General features: G+C 41.5%; 1 protein-coding gene across 1 annotated transcript; it reads left to right on the top strand.

The window, feature by feature from the left end:
* The first annotated feature begins 4,876 nt into the window (after positions 1–4,876).
* On the top strand, positions 4,877–20,237 carry MICOS10 (mitochondrial contact site and cristae organizing system subunit 10). The gene is made up of 4 exons (XM_063353570.1): positions 4,877–4,987; positions 16,301–16,348; positions 16,964–17,073; positions 19,993–20,237. Exons 1-4 carry the CDS (start codon positions 4,921–4,923, stop codon positions 19,999–20,001), a joined length of 234 nt encoding a protein of 77 aa, XP_063209640.1. The 5' UTR covers positions 4,877–4,920; the 3' UTR covers positions 20,002–20,237.

Genomic DNA, 20,237 nt, shown 5'->3' with positions numbered 1-20,237 from the left:
AGTCACAACTCTGCAATCTGGGTCCATATCTTGGACATAAAATAATTTGTTTTCACATATAAATATCCTCCTCCACTAATAACAATTGCTTTATTTCAGTCCAAAAGTACCTGCCCACATTTTGAGAACACCGTGTCTGGACATGCCTTGGAGTTGTTTGCAGCCGCACTGTTTTCACATGTGCCACAGATTTCAATCCAACTGTATTCCACAAAATGTTTAATACAAGATGGACACACGTCACCAAGATGTATCTGAAATTCCACCTCAAGAAACACAGCAATGCTGGTTCAGAACAGGACTATGAGGCATTTTTTTTTAAATATCAGTGCAGAATAGTAGACTGCAGGACTACTGGGATCGTTAGTTCTCCAGCACGTTCCATGTAGTTGCATATTCTAGGATGCTGTTTATTTCTGTGCTTGCGACTGCTCTTTTAACTTTTTGTTTTCAGCACAGAAAGCTTGATAGACAGGAGCTTTCAGAAATGTCTTTAGCCTGGGCAAAGAGAGTATTGAGAACATTCTTGTCAAGCTCTGTCATTAACTGTAGTAATAATGTCTGCAGCCTGCCATTAAAAAAGAATCAAGGAGAAGCTGATTAAATGCACTAGAAAGAAACAAAACTTTCCATTCCCTTACTTTTTCCTTGACATGTTGCACTTCATTTCAAGCTTGCTAATATACCAGCCAAAAGAATTGTAAGGGCCTGGATTCTTTCTTAATACAATAGTCACGGTTCACTAGTTAGAATCTGTATAGAATTAGCCAGTGACATGGACGAATGGAAAAACATACTTAAAGAGCTGAAAAATAGCACTCTTTCACAGGCTTATTCATTAGAAAACCTCTATCAATACAGTACATGAGTTCTTTTGCTATTTCTACTACTAAACTAAGAAATGATCACAAAATGGTACAAATCAAATAAAGACGAGAAATGTCATAGTGGTGCTTATGCCTGTAACATAAAGGGTTAGCAAAAACTCAGATCAGTCTTTCCATGCAAGTGCTTTCCTCCAGAGATTTTGGGGGCAAACTTCATATTCACAGCAAAAGCAGCTTAAAGCAGAATTAGCACAATGAGCTGTGACACATCTTGTTCCATTTTTCCAAGTTCCACTTCAATCGGCCGTACCTGACAACTGTAACCAGCAGTACCACACTACTGAATATAACGTTACATCAGCTTTGCAAAACTGGCGTGAAAATACATTAGCACAGACACAAAATGGACTTGATTATTAACGTGAATGTGATCACCATGAAAAGACTGAATGATATTTCACTCGGCATCACAAGCTGTCTCTCCTAATGCAAGTCTACCTCAGCCTTTAGACTATTGTTCATCCCCACAGTATCCGACTGCCTTCCACATGAAATCAATAAGAATAGCAAAGTAGACTTAATGGAGTCTCTGGCACTTTTCCCATTTCAGGGCAAAGTCCTGCTGGGGAGGGGTTTCTTTTTCCTCAGACTTTGGACTTTTTTTTGTTGTTGCTTGGATAGCAAGAAGGCTTTCAAAGAGTAAAAATAAGCATCAGTATCTGCTGGTGAATGCGGCTTGTATGTGGGAGGAAAAAAACCCAGCAAACTGGAGTGGAGACCGAGAGTTGAAGTTCCCTGCCCAGGTGAGATTCTCTTTGTGACATGAAAGAAGCTTTCTGGAAGTAGAGACAGTGAAGTGGGGGCCCACAACCAAGGCTGCGTCAACCATTTCAAGCAGCAGACTCCTACACTGCTGTCTTCCTGTGCAGATCACTGCTACTCTTGGCAGGAAAAAAAAAACCCCAACAATAAATGTGTGTGGGGGAGGCAATTCATGTTATTTAAAACTACAGGAGAACTCACATGTGTATTCTTTGGAAAAGAAGAGAGATTAGTATCCAGTGGGGAACTGACAAGAGGGATGCTATAGGATTCTTTGAAAAAACGGGGTAAGAGGTAATACACTTATCCTTGGGAAGGATCAAGATTTAAAAGAAACTTGCTTGGAAGTTTTAAAACTATTGGGGTGAGGGTGAACCATCCTGTACTGCACTATGTAAAAGTTAGGGCTAACAGTTTAAATAAAAGAAAGTCTGTCATGATGAAAAGGGCCTTTGAATTCTGGCTGGTGCAGCCCCAGACCAGGTGTGTGCATGGACATGCCCACTGCAAGCCCTCCACGTGGCTTCTTTCACTAAGCACCACGGAAACAGCATTTTTGAAGAATAGTAGTGGTACTTCTTCATCACAGATTCCCAATTCTACTTCTTTCTTTGATGACCATCTGTTAAAAAAATAACCAGCAGTGTATTTAAAAGAATGCCCAACTTTTAGTCCATGAGTAGTCTTACTAATTTAATACACAATTCAAGCTAGGTTTATAATTAAGGAAACTGTTGATACAAGGTCTGAACCTACTAAAAGTTGACTTCCATCAGAGAAGGGATTTTTGAAGCTTTCTGGCTTCATTTCAGCCTCCTCTATTTTTTTTTCCAGATATTTATTTACTAGAAAGAAAGGAGAAGAGAGCGTGAGGGGAAAGGGAGGGAAGGAACCCTGGGACGGCACATGCTGGGCTGTAAAATGCAAAAAAGGTTTTTCAAAACCGCATGTTCTAAACATCACCTTGGCGTCATACAATAATAAATACTCAGTATTACACTGTGAGGGTCTAATTGCCAAGTAACTATAGCAATGGAGAGAACAGGCTGTCTTTGGACACATTTCCTCCTGCCTTAATCTTTCCCTGGGGTGGGGAAGGGGTGCAGGGAATGTGCTCTAGATCCTTAATGGATAACATTTTCCAGAGCCCACTCCGATCACTCAGTGACTCCAGGATTTAAAAGAAGCAGACCAATTTCTCAGAAGGAAGCTAGACATTCAAAACAATTACACTGAACTATTCCATATCCTTAGAAAGGGTTTAATGCACCAGGTTCCTGACGCAAGGCTGTCAAAATACATGCAGACCCATTACACAGCAACACAACCCTTTATGAAGCGCCTTACAGCCCAACAGCTCACCACCGCTTCTTTCATCCCCGAAGAAACAGCGCTTTCCGGCGAGCTGAACAGTCTGAAAATGAGTAAGTGTGAAGTGAGACTACACATTGACCTGCGCCAGGTATTTGTTTTTGCCAAAGAGAAGACCACATTTCTGGGTTGTTTTTAAACACTGATTTCTGGAATTTAATTTGGGGGTGGGGTATCAAATAATTATCCGGAGGCTTCAAGTATCTTTCTCCTCCTGATGTTTTCCAGAGCTGCTTGGAAATGGGAGGGTGGAGCTGGCACATTGGAACGTACCACTGGGTCAGTGGTTTCAGAAAACACTTCTTTATCCAGTGAGGGAAAAAATTGCTTGATCCTGTTGGTATTTTTATAAGTAACTTGGTGCATGGTTCTATTTGTGATACTAACTATGCAGCAATGCAAACTGATTTTGAGTAAATTGCAAGGGGAAGAGGAGAAAGAGAGGTTCCCTTTACAGAAGAACAAGAACTGCCTTCTCCAGGGAAACGTGTTGAACCTTCAAGGGCTTAGGTTAACTATGTGCCTTCCAAAATAGTTTTTTTGAAAGCCGTTTAGATTTTTTAATTAAGTAAAAGTAATAGGCAATTATAATTGTTTAATGATATGTGAAGGAGTTGAACTCAACCAAATATAGGAAAAATCTTCCATCATTGCTCTAGATCAAACCCAGTTATACATAAGACAAATGAAAGACCACAAACAATAATTTCAGAAAATTTTTGCCACCTTCAGTGAGTTCTGACTTCTATTTGTTGCTTTAGTCTTTGACTTGTTAAAGAACTTTCAGTCTTATAAAGCAGTAGAGCCTCCTCCTCCTCCTCTCCAACTTGATAAACTGTCAGAACTTGAAGAAATCAAAACAAAGTAATCACAGCTAAAAATTGCCTTACCAGGTGTGAATGGGGACATTATTACTTGAAAAACACTCTCTATTTTTTCACAAGGTTTCTAGGAAATGACTTCCAGAAAGCCTACACAACATTTGCAATATAAAGTTCAGTACAGTAAATTTGAAACTCTTCACACTTACATTCCTGGTTCCGCAAGGCTGTAGCGCACTTCAGCATGCACCAAAGACCTACAAATCACTGAGAAACCTTCCCACCACTCTTTACTCTAATATTAACATTCCATTGTATTAAGTAACTTCTCAACTCTTTCTTTTCTTCCTGATACTATTCATCTCCTCTCCCCAGCTAAGCAAGAAGGCATGAGGCCTAGGTTGCTCTTAAGTAAAAGAGGCAACCCCTGGGACATCAACAGGAATTGGCAACAGCTGTTTTTTTAACACACCTGTACCTCATTTCAGGCCCTGAAGAGACGGTGAAGACAAACAGCAAAGATACATCAGCTGGGTTGGACACAGCACCTCTGTGAGCCTTGATGAGGGAAAATTTACCTGGGAATGTGTGTCCAGCAGGATATACCCAATCCTGCAGAGAGAGAGATGGGACCCTACAGCACAGATCGGCTCTTACTAAGGATGAGGTGAGAGCCCTGAGGGGACCAGGTCGACAGGGGTGAGCCCAAGCCGGGGGCCTGTGAGGACGGGGATCCTGCCTTGAAGTGAGGGATATGAGGTCTCACAAGGACACAGCGGGGGCCCTGCCTGAAGAGATGAGGCCCAGGAAGGGCTAGGGCTGTGATGGCTCGGGGCCTACGGGGAAAAACGGGCTTTTGGGCCGGACCCAAGGTCGAGCGGGGCCGCCATGGCACCCTCCCGCCGGTAACCTTGACAACGGCGGCCGGGACAGGGAGAGAGTGTGTGTATGTGTGTGTGGGAAATCTCGCGAGATCTGGCGCTCGGCCGCTTGCCCGCGCCGTCGCGCCGTCAGATATCGCGAGAGTTGCGCGGGGGAGGAGGCCAGGGCACGGCCTGAGGTGGGAGGGGACGGCCAAGATGGCGTCGGAGGGCGAGCTGGGCAGGAAGTGGGACCGGTGTATGGCAGACTCTGCCGTCAAGCTGGGTAAGGGCGGGGAGGGCAGGGCGGAGGGGGAGGACCCGGGGAGGAGCGGTGCCGGTTGGCCGGGCGCCTCGGGGCTGGAAGGGCCGCCGCCCGCCCGGTCCTGCGGCGCGGCCGGTCCCGGCGAGGAAGGGCCCTGTGAGGCCCGGTGCTCCCCGACGCTCCGGGCCCGGCCTAGGTCGGCGGCGGCCTCGCCGCGCTGGGGGGCCGGGCGGGGTGTCCTGCGGCTCCTCCCTTAGTGGAGAGCAGCGGTGCCCCCGGGGGCCGGGGACCGCCGCGGTGGGAGGGAGGGAGGGAGGGCGCCGGGCGGCCCGGGCCTGGCAAGGTGACCTTGGCCGCGGGCAGGGACCCTCGCTGGGCCCTCTGCCACGGCCTCCCCGGGGCTCTTCTCCCCGGCCCGGCCCTGGCTTACCCGCGATCCGGCAGCGGAGGGTCGGTTTTGGTCTCTGGTTACTCTCTGTGTTGAAAATGAGAGGTTTCCCAGGGAAATCTCCCTCTGCGCTGAGCTCCGCGGCCGGGTGGCCGCCTCCTGGCCTGAATGAATGGGCCCCGGGTAGGCATAACTGGGTCCTTCAGTGCCACGACCTTGCCTGCCTTTAGTTTCACTATGACTACGGCTTGGTTTTCGAAATCTGTTTGTGCAGAGCTGTTCACATCACTCAGGGTACGAGGTGGGCTGTGTTTATTAAAAGCAATACGCAGTGTGTCACACTGATAGCTTTGGCATGTGTTACTTAGTACAGTGTGCGCAGTTTGACATTGAGCAGCTTTCCGTCCGGTGTCCCAGCCCTGCAGATTGTTGTGCCTTTTATTTACATAGGGGAATAGTTCCATTGTTTTTCTTCAATGCGTGTTTGTCTGTAAAGTTAGGATTATGCACATGTGTGCAGTACTTCAGATCTACATCAAACCATTCACAACATTTCACTTAAAACTGTGAGTTTTATGAGTGATCGTAATTGTGTATGCGCAGTTCAGTGCTCTTCATGTGACAGGCTGGCAAATGGACTGGATGGAGGTTGTGGCTTTATGAAATGTGTATACACAATCAAATCTTTAAAAGCAATGTATAGAGCAAGGAGTGAAGTATCTGACACGAAAGGTATGCATTCCATGTTGTTGCAGAAGTCTCTTTTAGAACCTTAAATAATATCTGAGAAATATGGATGTTTATTTCTTGTTGCTGTAGTGGCCTTATTCTTGAAAGCTGATGAGGAGCTCAGGGTTTTGGTTGCCTAATGCTTTTCCATTAGGAAAGATGTTTAATAATGTTAAGTAAACTGAAACTTCCATTGTTTATAACTAGCCTTTGAAAAGTGTCAAGTGCTCCAGAGCAGTGTTTTGCCTTATGAAATTCTATTCAGGTTTGTCTGACAAACATACCCAGATATGTTTATGTTTCCATAGCATCAGTTGCTTTATCATAAAATATTAAGTATGCCAAATTATAAACAAGAACTTGTTCCATGCCGCAGCTGTACATGTAGGAATCCTGTACGTGGAAAGTCTCTCCAGGAGGCCTAAAGACGTGAATACAGGGTTGATTTTTGATGCAGCATGTCTCTTCAACAGGCCTTTTGTTTTAATTTGGTATTTTCTTCCATCCTAAAGTGGTAACAGAAGAAAGAAAATGGGCTTAGACTTTCTGCAGTAGTGCTCTAGACCAAGCATTCCCAGTGTTAGCTTCACGATGGCATTGAGTAGAGGTCTCAGTAAAATTCATGTTTTTCATTAGATTACCCAAAAAGGGCATATGGGCTGCAGCTCTTTAATTTTATCCCTAGCGCTAAACCCAGTGTGGTGGCCTCAGACACATGTTTCTCTTCATGTGTGATAGCATTTTTCTGTTTTGTGTGCTTTTACGATTGATCCAGTAACTGAAGCATCTGTGCTGACAACTTCCTTTGTGGTATTAACAACAAATGACTCGGTATGAACTTTGGAAGTCAGAACAACGCAGAAGTTGCTTCATACTCCAGTAGTTTGTGACTGAAGATGATGATGGCCTTTAAATGTGAAGTGAGTCAATGGCCTAGTTGTGCAAACTGTTAACTGAGTGCTAACAACACAAACTTTCTCAGGCTATCTCAGTGGAAATGATTGTTTTCTTTGCAGGGACTTGAAATACACATGTGCTTGTGATGATTGTTTTTGTAATGTTACTGCAAAGTTTGCTGGAGTTTCGGATAAACTATCAAGGGCAGTTGAAAACTGGAAAGAAAGAAAAGAAAGAAAGAAAATGAACGAACTTTTTTACTTATTGCTTGTATTGTGGGATATAGAAGTTTACCAAATCCTCACTACTTCGTTGGACTTTTCCTTTTGGTGGCCACAGTTTCCTTCCTGTACGTCCTTCACATCCTTCCTGAGCACTATTGCAAGAGAGCTCTTTCCAGCCAATGGCTTGGGGAAAACATTGTAATTAGCCCTGTGTTTTCCCATTCCAGATCCTGTAAATAGAGGAGAGCGCTGAATTTCTGAAATTTTGCATGCATGACAGTTTTGCAGCGTCTGTGAGAATGATAGAGACAGATCACTCCTGTGGATTAATTTGAGAGCTGGAAGGACATGGGAAGCAGAAGAGAGTGAGAAGGGGAGGTAGCAGCTATCAGGATGACTTTATTAGCAACAGTATCAAATAGTATTAATAGTATTAAATAATAGCTGGGGGCTATGCAGCCTGTCCTATCTTGTAATAGGATCAAGAAAACTTGATCTCCTGCCACTAAAATGTCCAAAATATACATTTATCTTACATTACGTCTTTTGAAATGACGTATTATATTTTTTACCTCCTGGTCACTACCTGTGTGCATCTTGTAATTTAGTATTACAATGATTTTTTTTTTTCCTGTTAGTTCAAAATAGACTATGTTGTCAGGCATTGTTAAGACAGTGTTTAATTTCAAAGAGTTAAGTTCTGTAAACCTCTGTATGCCTGCACAAAGCATTAAAACATTGTTAAATGGAGTTTATGTGCTCACCTCCTTTTTATTAGGTCTGACATTTATTTGTTTTGCTAATTATGAGGGTGGGCCTAGGTATTTTTGTTCCTCTGCCTCTTCTAAATCTAGCTGTAGACACAGTGGTTTGTGTGGAGTGGGCTGGGTTGTGCTTTCTTGGCTGACCAGGTGGTTTCCCCGATGGGTGATCCAAATCATACTGACTCCAGCTTCACACTATTCTCAAGACTTTTCTCCTGTGCAGTCATTCAAATAATTTAACTTTCTGTTTGATCTTTCTTCCTGATACTGATTTTTCTTACCCATGAGAAAAGTTGCTTATTTCATGTGTGGGAAGGAGAATTGAACTACAGGGGCTTTCTTTTTCTTTCCAGCTTGAAAAGCTTTATAAAGTCCTGTGTCCTCTCCAGCCTTCACAATCATTTCTTCTTTTTTATCAGTAGGGCTCTGTGGAGAAGGGAAGGGGAAGTAAATAGTATTGTGGTCTTCTTTCATCCTACCAGCTTCAAACCCTGTTTAAAGGGTTTGTTTATTTAACTAATTGATAGTTCGTGCCTGTTTATGTGGAAAGATAGTTACTCACGAAGGACTGACAGATTTGTTTTTTCTCTGCAAGGCTATAATTTTGGACAAATTATTATTATATGCTATTTCCAGGGAACAAGGAGGCAACAAAGAGTATGTGTATAAGGGGAGGGAGAGTTGTGTGCCTGTGTGTCTTGGTTTGTCTTGAAACCGGTGTAGTTTTAAATGAGCTGAACACTGTCATTTACCTGATATTGAAAGGCAGACCTGGGAAAGCTGTTTGCTTCTTGGCTGGTGTGTTAAGTTGCTGTGTTGAAGTTCTTTTTTTTTTTTTTTTTTTTTTGCAGGAGACAAATGTTTTGATGTAGGTCTGTGTTTGACCAAAATTCAGTCTGGAAGCTTGTAAATAACCCAGTGTAGTAATGTTCATTTTCCTCTAATCCTCTGTTTTGACATCTGAGAATAAAACACTTCTAATTTCCATTTAATAGGAATTTTTTAAGAGAAAAGGGCACTTTCAGTTCTCATGCAACTGTTAACATGATTTCTTCTGGCTTGCATCATCTGGCCTGCTTGAATAGCTGTTTCTGTTAATGGCATGGGTGAAATGGTATTGTTTGTGTCATTCCACAGATTGAATGTTTCAGAAAGAATCATTGTATGGATTGCAATGTCAGTATTTTTAAATTATCCTTCACATGGTTATGAATAGGATAAAGTCAGTCTATATAATGATAAAACTTGATTATACTTTCTGAAAACTGGATTAGACTTTCTCTAAATATACAAAAATCCTGAAATTCCTGTTTTGAAGTGTTTTTTTTGCTTAGCAATTGTAATGTGGCCATCCAGCCTTAGCTACCAGGTCAAAAGACTTTTTCGTCATTTGGGATTTTGTTTTTAAAACTGGAGAACACTAATATTATGTGAGCACATAACTGCATTGTTATGTGAGCTTTGTTTGTAACCCCAAGTTACTTTCCTTTGTCACACAGGAGAAGATCCAATTCTACTAGTTGTATCTTATAGCAGACCAAGTAGTGTAAATATTAACTGCTTATGGCTTAGGCTGCGTAGGGAGGCTGTACAGCCAACGGAAAAATGCTTTATTTGGAAGAGGTGCACAAATGTGGTCTGAGAATAGGCTTTTAGTAAAAAATCATTACTTAAAAAGCAGTATTTAGTTATGTTATTAGCAGAGTTCTGAACACAATGACTGTCTACAAATTAGGAGTCTATTCTCTTCTTTTGGAAGAAAAAGACAGGAAAATCTGTAGGAATCCAGGTCTCTCTTCTCCTAACTGCATTGTGTCCTGCTGTTCCTCTTGGCTGGCCATCCGACTGAGTCAGGAACCTCTGCCCTGCCTAGGTGCGCCCGATCAGCTCACTAACCGAAGCCGTGAGCGACGGTGGGGGAAGCCCTGCTCGACCCTTGTTCCAGCCTGCTCTTGGCAATGCTTCTGGTGTGCAAGAAAACCGGAAAGAAGAGCTGTGACGTCTGTCTGATAGTGCAGCCATTTAAAACCCCAGACTACGTAAGATCCCCTCTGCTGGAAGTGAATCCAAAGTGCACTGACTTTCTTGTCCTCCGCATTAGTGTGTTGGTAAGATGCCAGCTGTGCCTTGTTTGGGAGGTGGCACACTGTGACACTGTCCAGGGGAAGGGGACTATAGCCAAGTGATATCCTAAACCACTCCTTTGGTCCTTGAGATGTTACAGCAGTAGGTGGGAACAACTCTTTGTTGTATCAGATATAGTTCTCTGAGAAATGTGGGGCTGCTGGCACATTCTTGATGGTAATAAATTAATAGCGAGAGACTTGATAAGGATCAGGCTTCTTTTCTGTTAGTGAGATGCCACCGTAATACTACTTGCTCTAAATTGCCTCTATTTCTTAGACGGGCCAGTAGACGTCAGTAATGGTCAACCTACGTTGACTGGGTGTGAAGAAGCATGATTGCCAACCCTCAGTTAGGCTTGCAGAAGGAAAATGTGGATGTGTTTACTCTAGCAAAACTTTTCTTTTCAGCAATGCCATCGTTTTCAATGGTGGGATATTTTATTGCAGTAAGACAAGGTAGAGTTTTCTGTCAGAGGTATATTTTCTGTATTATGAGTATCTTGCTGATTTCTTATATATGTGCTTCTAAAGCCAGTGCAACCCAGATTTTGTCTGAAAGTTTGGTGCAGTGTTGATGAGATCCTTTGTTGTGCTGTCACACAACAGAAATGCCAAAGAGCAGCTTCCACTCTTCTCCCCCTTTTAAAAGAGAGAGGAAATGTGTGTGCCCTCCCGTCTCACCAGCTCATTCACCAGTGCGAGGATGAAAAGTTTCTGGTCCAGCTACGAGACTATAGCTGTGATCGCTTGGGAGATCATGGGCTAACAGCGATACCTCCTGCTGCTGTGTGTCCATCTGCAAAAGTGCTGATGTTTATCTAAGGTTTGGGCAGCGGTTGAGCTGCAGGAGTGCTTAAGGGTGAAAGCGGCCCCAGAAAGCATGTCGGGATTTTTGTATTATAATGGTATTTGGATATTTATATTCTGTCATTCCAAGTATTCTATGTTACTACAGTCAAATGCTAGAATAAAACAAAACACGCTTTTTTCCTGCTTCTTCCTCGAGTACTTGGTATATAGTTTCACAATGTTTTCTTCTGTGTCCTTGCTCATTTTTCTGTCTGCTATGTAAACAATCCACACAACGGGGGAGATGAGAATGAAAGCTTCTAAGTTGGTGTTTGAAGAAAATCTGATTCCTGCCATGAAAGACCTTGCTAAGAGTCTGCTTAAAATTAATTCTCTCTGTAAATAAGTGATTTCATGGTCTCAGATTTCTAACTGGTGCGAAGTGCTGCCCTATAAAGGCCCTGGTGTATGAAGAAGGCTTTCCTCCCCATTTTTGCAAAACAATTATCTATGCATCTTGTCAAAGTGGGATTGGAGGGGTGTAAGAGAGAACACCCTACAACAGGAGGGAGAATATAGTTTTGAGAGTTCCTTACCTTTTGTTTTGTTCTGTTTTGAAGATCTTGACTTTTCTTGGGTATTTCCTAACCTAAAGCAAATTTTAGTGCTGGATGGAGCTGATGCTTATTTGGAATGTCCAGTGCAGTGGACCCGTGGATGAGATCTGCTGTTGGACCTTTAAGCTGTTGCTGTCACTGTCCCCAGAGAGAAACTAATGGAGCTTGATAGATTTTCTTGATCCTAAATGAAGCTCTTTCTAGTTGGGAAGAAATCTTCTCTGTTGGGACAAGTCCGTGACCTGTTTTAGAGAGTCTTGTCTGTACAGAGTGGTTGCGATTTTCTTAGAACAAGAAGCCATCTTCCAGGAGCTCGTTCCTCATTTTATTTCAATCATTTAGTTCTTTTAACTGTAAAATAGCAGAATCTGAAGAAGAGGAGGGTGAAGCTCTCTGTTTTGTATTTGTGAGTAAGGAATGGCGGAGGAAATTAATCTGATGACAAAAAGAAAACTATTAAGTAATTTAAAAACTTGCAGCTGCTATAGTAACAGCAACGTATTGCCAGATGTCAATGAGCATATTTTAATCCTTCTATTTTAAGTTTCAGGCTATTGAAGAAAAGTCTGTATAGGTGTGGCAGTCTTAATAGCTGCTTCAGCCCATAGCTACCCTAGGAAAGGACTGTGTAGTATCGCTGTTGGAGGGACTGTTGATTAAATTCATACAAAAAGCTTTTCCCAGATGTTCTTATGGGGCAGGAGCCCATACCAAAGATTTGTGTTTCTCTCCGAGACACTTTTATGATGTCCTGTTGGGTATACGGCGCGTGCTCTTCTGTGTGTTAGATTGATTTGAGGTACTGTGACATTTTTCTTGGAAGGTGTATGAGCCAAAAAAGTAGAATGAAAAAGTTTGGGAGACTGGGCTTTCTGCCTAATACCAGTTCCGTGTGGCTGTGCTGGTCTGTACGGCCAGGACACTTACTGGAGGGCGGGAATAAGATGTCCGTAGAACTGTCCTGTCCCCTGTTGACACTGACTGTAAATGAGTTTAAGCTGAAATGATAAATGCAGGGTGGAAGAGACTGTTTTTCTAGTTAAACATTTTAAACTGTCAGAGGAGGTGAAAAATGCGTTGTACTCTTTCCTGTGGCCTTTTCCTCCAAAGAGTCTGTCATGCAAGAAAGGGAGGGGAAAATGTGCCCGGCATGGATCAAGCCCTTAGCTTTTCCATGTTCGTTTGTTTTTATTGTAAGATAAACCTTTCATGTTTTATTGTTATGAAGTTAAAGCCTGGCCTAGAGGTGCTGATCTTTAGTAGAAACAGCTGCAGACCGAGTGTCCCCTGGTCAGGTGGGAGGCTCTTTGAAGCAACATGTTGCCTCTTTAAAAGGAAATTGAGCATGTGAGAACTTAAACCTGTAAAACTCATCAACAGCTCTGCCATTGTTTATCTCTGGTGTAACTTTATATAGAATTAAAGTGAAATGCATTACTTGGCTTCCAAAGCAAGATGGTTTAGCTCCCCCTTGGTCCTGGAGACACAGGAAATGACCACATAACCACAAATACTTTCTAGTGGAATGAGGATGAGTGACAAACTATCCACAGAAATAGATTCTTAACCAGACGGGCTAAGGAACTAAATGTAGCTAAAGCTTCTGGTTTTAAGTTAAAACCAATGCTTACACGTTAAAACCAAGTAGAAAAGAGCAAATGCTGTATGTGCGCTGGCTGACGTGAGAGGGCAGATCTGAGCATTTCTTGTCGATTGGATGTTGGGATCAGCAACAGTTTTCAGCGTAGATGGTAACCTGTTCCTCAGGAAGAGACGGGATGAACCAAACTGCCTTTGGGACAGGGAAGCTAAGGTACTTGTTTGGCTTCGTTTCTCAAATTGCCTTCTTGTACTTCAAACAAAAAAAGCATTAGCTCTTAGATCTCCTCCTTTACTTTTCTGTAGCATTTTCATTACATAAAGCTAGGTGCTACATATCTTACCGTCATCTTTTTAAACTAATCAGGCACTCTACTCCCCTTCCCGCTGCAATAGGGCGCAGTGATAGCTTCTAAAATTGACACTGTGCATTTTCATGAAAAAGAAGAATCCCTTCCCTAGAACCAGGCTTATCACTACTTCAGAAAAAAGCTTTCTGAAGACCATTCTGTCTTAACAAGTCAGTCATGCTGGACCACATCTGCTTAACAGTGGTGCTTGGTATTAGTGGGGGGGAAGACCTAGGTTTTGTTTTAGGCTTAGGCTGAATTGCAGTTGGCAGAAATAATAAATTTTTCACCTTTTAAGCATATCCTGTAGCTTCCGCCGTGGCCAACAGGAAGCAGCGTTGATGGCATCTGTGTGGAGGCCTTACAAACGGGGGTGTAATGTGAGAGAGCATCTGAAGGAGGTGAAGAGAATACAAGATAATGATTATTTCTGGATGTAGATGGAAAGAAACTGTATTAACTATAGCTGCTTCCTTAGTGCAGACTTTTCTGAAGACAAGAAAGCAAGCAGTTTACCACCACACTGGTGAGAAGAATGTGGGTTTGACTGGTAACGTGGAAAATGTGGTGATATTAGAAACTGCCTGGGCTCTGCACGCAGATGATGCAGAATTTGTCATCCTGTAAATCATTTCTCATTGATTAGCTAAACTGTTTGCATTGGCCGAGGGGATCTTTTCTTGGACAGGAAGCGTAGGACCAGTATCGCTCACTGCGTGACACGCCATCTGAACCGGACAGTTCAAACAACACCTCGTGCTGTCTGAACAGAAAGTCATTACCTTTAGAAAGTCCTTTTCAGACCTACAGTACAACAGCCCCAAACCAAAAAGGCAGCGTTAACTATGTATTGTAGGAAAAGGCTGGCAGAGGGAGTTGGGTCAGAGGGCCAAACAGTTGTCCGTTGGATGAATTCTTGAAGATAGTAATTATCCTTAATAGCATAAACATTCTGCGAGAGCCAACACCAGCTGTTTTATAGCAAAGGTACCGGAGGAAGGCTCTACTTGGGGAGGGGGAGTGGAGGAATTAGCATGGATGAACTGCTGCTCTTAGTAATGCATGATGTCTCTTCCAGTCTGAGTATAAATGCCGGTCAGTGACACAGTATGAGTAGTGAGCTGTTTATACGAGATGCTCTGAGCAGTGTATCTCTTACTGTCTGAAATGCAGAAAAAGCCTGAAGCTCTGAGCAGGCATCTGAGGAGCTGAGACTTTCCCTTAGCTGTGCAAATGATTAGAGTGAAAACCTGACCTTCTGCAAAATGCTCCGCTTCTAAAATGTCTGGGGGAGTTATGTCAGGACCACTTGGCAGGCGGTCAAAGTTCTTCCCAGCAGTTGCATGTTTTGTAAGCCTGCTCTCAAGTTGTAATGACCTGGTAAAGTAGTTACCTCTGTCACAATTGAAAATCTCTAGTAAAATGAAAAGAGTTTTCAAAAGCAACTCTGATTTCCACCGCTCAGTAAATATGGATATCGAAATCCTAACAGGAGAGTGAACGTAAGGGGGTTTGCTCAGATCATCTCTTTGGTCATCTCTGTTCTAATATTTGAGGGTTTTTTAATCAATAAAAAACGTGGGGTGCTTAGTTAATTTACTCAGCAGTGCAGTAAGTATTGTTTTAATAATCTGTGCCTCAATAGGAGTATACCTTTTGCAAGGAAAAAGGTTTAAAGAGCAGAAGGAAACTTAAAAAAAGGGAACATACTCCTATACGCCAAGAGGGTATAGGATTCTTTGGCATTGTTCTGGACTCAACCCACTTAGTAATGCATTCAACAGGAGCTTAAAGAAGGTTCACATACTTTTAGGACTATTTAAAAAAAAAAAAAAGTCTTTTAATTAATAAAACTTAAGTTAGATTTCTTATTTTGAAAGTAGAGAACTGAAACCCATAACAGGATGTGTTTGCTGCAAAATAAACCCAAAGCTGTTAGGGATTTTTTTTTAAATGAGCATACGCGTGAGTGATTTTATTTTATTTTTTTTCCCATTTTTTAACCTTTTGTACTTCTGCACCTTATCTAAAATTCTTGTCTTTACTGGGTATAACTAAAGGTGGAATTTACCCACTGAGCTCAGAGTTTTCACTGTTGCATTTATTGAGTCATGAGAGGAGTTTTGCAGACTTGCCTGACTTCTTGCAAAAAATCATAAGCGCACTTTCCAAGGAAAGCAAAAATTATTTTTAAATGTGCCAGCCGAATGTTTTAATGGTGCTGGATAAATTTTTTTCAACCGCTGCAGTTATTTCTATATATAGTATAAGGATGTGAAAAGTCATTCATTCCTAATGTGTTTAAATATGCTCCATAATGAATGTTGTGGATGTGAAAGATAAGCAGCCTGGAGCTTTCTTTTGCAAGGTATAGGGTAACACAAAGCATCAAAGTTTTGCTGCCCTCAGGACACACATTGAAGTAGTTAAAGTAGTGAGATAAACGAAATACAATAAGATATTCATCTGCAAAATCTAAAGCTCAAGGACACAATAAGTTTTCGTTTAAGTGTTTCTCATTTGCTGACAATGAGCCAAATAAATCTTAATTCCACATTGTAGATGGTGACAGAAATTCAGTAACTTTCCCTGGGATGAGAGTCTGGTTTGTTTTCCAAATCTTTCTGGTAATGTACTTGGGTATGTTGGGATTCTAATCTGAATTAGTTGCTTACAGTTACTTAAGAAAGCAAGAATTATTTTTTTTCAGAATTGCTATTTAAGAACATTTTTGGTTGGTGTGCTGAAATAACTTGTAGTCTGATATTCCTGAGAATTACTGTAGAGAACTAAATCCTTTTCCATTACTTTGCATTATCTTGGTCCTCACTCACTGCGTTTCTTCTTACAGGTGCTGGATTCGGATTAGGAATTGTTTTCTCAGTCATCTTCTTCAAAAGTAAGTATAGTGCAGTAATCTTGAGTGCCTGGTTTCCTAATTTCTGTCCATTGTAAGTGCAGTTTAAAAGCAAGAAATCTTTGAGGCGTGTAAAACTTAATCAGCATGTTAGACCAATTCTTTCATAACTGGTCAGGTCTTTTCAGTTGAAATGGAGTTACCTAAAGTTTTAACTGTTGTGTAACATGGTTGTTACGCGTGACATCTCTCAAAGCTCCTACTGTGCTCAGCTCAAATTTTGGAATTGCAGGAAACCTTGAGCCAAATGGCTGAAGCCATGTGTCTAGACATCAATTTATGCCAATCCTGCCAGGGTTTTATAACTGATCTAAATTCTGTTTTAGTTATGCTTTCATTACACCATAATTTTCAGTAATATCTTGAATTCAGAGATTGCTCTCCATTAAATTCTAAATATGATATCTTACTTTTGATCTTCTGAAGTGGTCTGGGTTTTAGCTGATTTTAGGACTCATAGAACTTGAAAATGCCAAATACGTGTCTTCCAGTAATTTATTCTTTCTTGGTGCTTGTTTAACAATGCTATTACGGTCATGTGAAATGAACAGCTTTTCTTGACTTTAACTTTTCCTCTCGGCTTGCTTTCCCCCACAGGAAAGACATGGCCTATCGCTTTTGGGTCAGGGATGGGGTTAGGAATGGCTTATTCCAATTGTCAACATGACTTCCAGTCTCCATATCTTCTCCATGGTAAATTTGTAAAAGTAAGTATCGGTACTAGTTACTATTAACTGGTAACTGTTTATAAGTTAGCATTAAACGGTACATCTAGACACCATTTAAATGGATATTCCTCTGCCTTTCCCAAAAGAGCACTAGTAAGGAGAAACTTGTGTTGCGAAGTGGGGGTGGTTCCCCTGCTCTTTAGTAATTTTTAATATCTGGTGCATTTAGCAGTAAAGTTACTAGACTGAATACGCAGAATTAGTTTAACAGATCCCGCAGGTAGGTTTTTCCCACAATCTGAAAACACGTATAATAAAAAATACATGTTTGAAAAGCTGACAAACTAAACTAGTGGTAAGATTCTGTCTTCAGACTTTGAACGAGATGAACTGGGAAGAAGCATGTCACGTAGATCTGCCTGTGGAAGCAGGTCTTTGATCTTCTGTGGGGGTTTTTTTGCAACATGAAAACATTAATCACTTGTAAGTTTTGTGGCTTGTTTGGCTGGATAGTAATGTAATAATTAGTCTGAAGAAATTGTACACTTTGAATAGTTTTGAAGAGGATAATTTAAATGAGCTCAGTATTATCACTGACGGTGTTGAGATAGAATATTTAAAAATAGATTAATTAGCAGGAACCATTTGTCAGCTCACAAACTGCCTACAGTGCACAAAGTCCACAAACTGACTCCATTAATATTTTCTTTATTTCTTCACATGTAAAAGGGCTGTTCTTATGCTAGTTTGTCATTGTGGTATGTGGAATAAAAAGGGGTGTGTGTGCATATTTCAGATCCACAAAGCATCTCACTGATGGAGAGGCATCCACCAGGACATATTTATAGTTATTTTAGCACTTCAGAAAGTACTGAGGTAAATTGTTCTGCCAGGAGCTTTTCGTGGCAAGTACACAGAATGCAAAAATTGCCCCTGTATTGCTCGTCTGCCTAATGAAGGAGGCGTGGAGGTGTTTTTAAGCTTTTTCCTGATACATCTAGAGCGAAAGTTGAGTCCAGTTCTCCTTGGATTTACTGGTCAATGAGCTTTTGCCAGCCTTCTGCAGCCCTACCAGACATACCTGTTTACAAATACTATCTTCAGTAAAGAAAGGGAAACAATAACAAGATTCTTGAACAACTTCTTTAGAATAAAATATTTTGGATATCAATATAGAGAAACTGTGACTTAGATGCAGCTGCTACAATACTGCCAGCTATGGCCCAGATTCAGAATTCTGTGCCTGACTCTCCTGGCCAGATGTGTTAACATCAAAACATGTTAGCTTTCCACACCATCCTGAGGGTATTCCTCCAATTTATGTCTCCAAAAAGAAACTGGATTGATGTGTCTGTGGCTTCATGTGAGTGGCAAATGCCCTGTTCACATGTTCTGAGAGCGCATTATTCATTCAAGGATGCTCGTTACTAGGGACGTTGGGCAACAGAAATCTGACTTTCAGGTCAGCCCAGTAAGGGATTTTGTTTGGATTAAGGACTAATCTGTGCTCTGGAGCAAGGGTGGTCCTTCGGAGCATGAGGTAATTGAAAGGACACTTCACAGAAGAAGCGCAGCTGCCTGCATGGCACAAGACTAGACAAATAGTTTCCAGTGCACTGTCTCCACTAGCTTTCTCTGGCACAAAGAGGCTGAACATGCTGAGAGAGGAAAGATGTGGATGAAGCCATCTAATGGTTAATGTCATTAATTCTCTTCAAAATGTCGTGTCACGGATAATGGCTCCAGGGTTATTACAACGAAATTATTCCATTTCTGTTGGTTAGGAGCATGGAAAATATTGTTGCATTATCACTCATCTGTTTTTTTCCTAGAAAATACTAAACCCTATAGGACTTCCTTTACAAAACAGTTTCTGTTCAAATGCTAACTTGTCAAAATGTGAGATCCTGCAAGAAAATCAGCTTTATTAAGAGAGAGAGAAGTCTAACTTAGATTAACTTGAACAAAATTATTTCTAGTTTTCCAAACCCATCAAGTTCGTAAGATCACAGGATAACTCAAGTTGGAAAGGACTTCAAGAAGGTCATCTAGTCAGACCTCAACCGGGGGTCAGCTTTGAGGTCAGGTTACTCAGGGCTTTATGAAGTCTGGAGTCTTGATTCTTCAGGATCAAGTTCTTAATTCCGAATCCTAAGTGAGAATGAGAGAGGACAAAGGACCTTCATGATACCAAATAATCAGGAGATTACAAAGCAACTTTGCAGCTGTTTGTGTCATCACGCTGCCCATCCTTTGGGTTAGCAAGTTGACCATGAAACACTAACACCAAGGCAATAACCATTCATCTAGGCCAAGACACTACTTAAAATGCAGAAAAGTTTTAATTTGTGGTGATAAGATTCTGAGGGCTTTTTAAGTAATTCGATCAAGTGGGTGTCACTGTGACTTCATCTGAATTTAAAAACAACATCTAGCAATTATTTAAGGCTTAGACCAGTATGGCTGGGAATTACATGGCCTTACGGTTTCCTTGCAAAATGGAAAGAATCATTATTCTTCAGGTTATTGAGCCTGTTTATTTATCACCCCCAAAACACACAACCTTGTACTTTGATTGCAGTGTGGATTATACTGATGTGCAACCATTCAAGAAGTCTGACGACCGGAGCCTTTCCTCCTGCCCTTTGTGGCTTTGATTTCTATCAGATTTCTATTCAGTTTGTGAATAGTTAACTTGAACTATAACGTTGGGGTTTTTTTGAAGTACCCATTTTATTAGAATGAAGGCATATATGCATGAAAACATGGCATGCTTCTGGTATGAAAATAGCCGCTTCACTTCTCCGTACTCAACTTTTCAGTCTAGCGAAGGATGAAAACGTTAGCCTACCTTTTGGAAATGTTACAAAGCTGAGTGGCTTGCTTTACATCATGCAGCACCTTCCATGTCAGGAACCCAAATGGCTTTTTAATAATACAAGCCTTCTTGCTTTACAGGAACAGTGACTAATGACTAGGACTATCCCAGTGGGAAGGAAGGAGAAATCAATGATTATTCCTCAGGAATACTGAAGTGCCCCTGGAATAAGCCAACATTCTTCAGTAACGATCACCAGTAACTCTTTATATTCCAACAAACTGTTTCTGTACATGAAACAAAATTCTGTTGCTTGTTTTGTATCGTGTCTGGAAAGTGCAAGGAAGAGCTCTTCTGGGAAATAAATAAAAGAAAAATGGCCTTC

This window comes from Chroicocephalus ridibundus, chromosome 16 (genome assembly GCF_963924245.1).
Source record: "Chroicocephalus ridibundus chromosome 16, bChrRid1.1, whole genome shotgun sequence".
Lineage (NCBI taxonomy): Eukaryota > Metazoa > Chordata > Aves > Charadriiformes > Laridae > Chroicocephalus > Chroicocephalus ridibundus.
Note: the sequence above shows the minus strand (reverse complement) of the source record. Positions and strands in the feature narration are given on the sequence as shown.

Excerpts from the sequence above, each read along its gene's own strand:
- MICOS10 (XM_063353570.1), top strand. The coding sequence starts at position 4,921 with ATGGCGTCGGAGGGCGAGCTGGGCAGGAAGTGGGACCGGTGTATGGCA. Across the intron at positions 4,988-16,300 it reads AGACTCTGCCGTCAAGCTGG|GTGCTGGATTCGGATTAGGA; the intron begins GTAAGGGCGGGG and ends TTCTTCTTACAG. Across the intron at positions 16,349-16,963 it reads CTCAGTCATCTTCTTCAAAA|GAAAGACATGGCCTATCGCT; the intron begins GTAAGTATAGTG and ends TTTCCCCCACAG.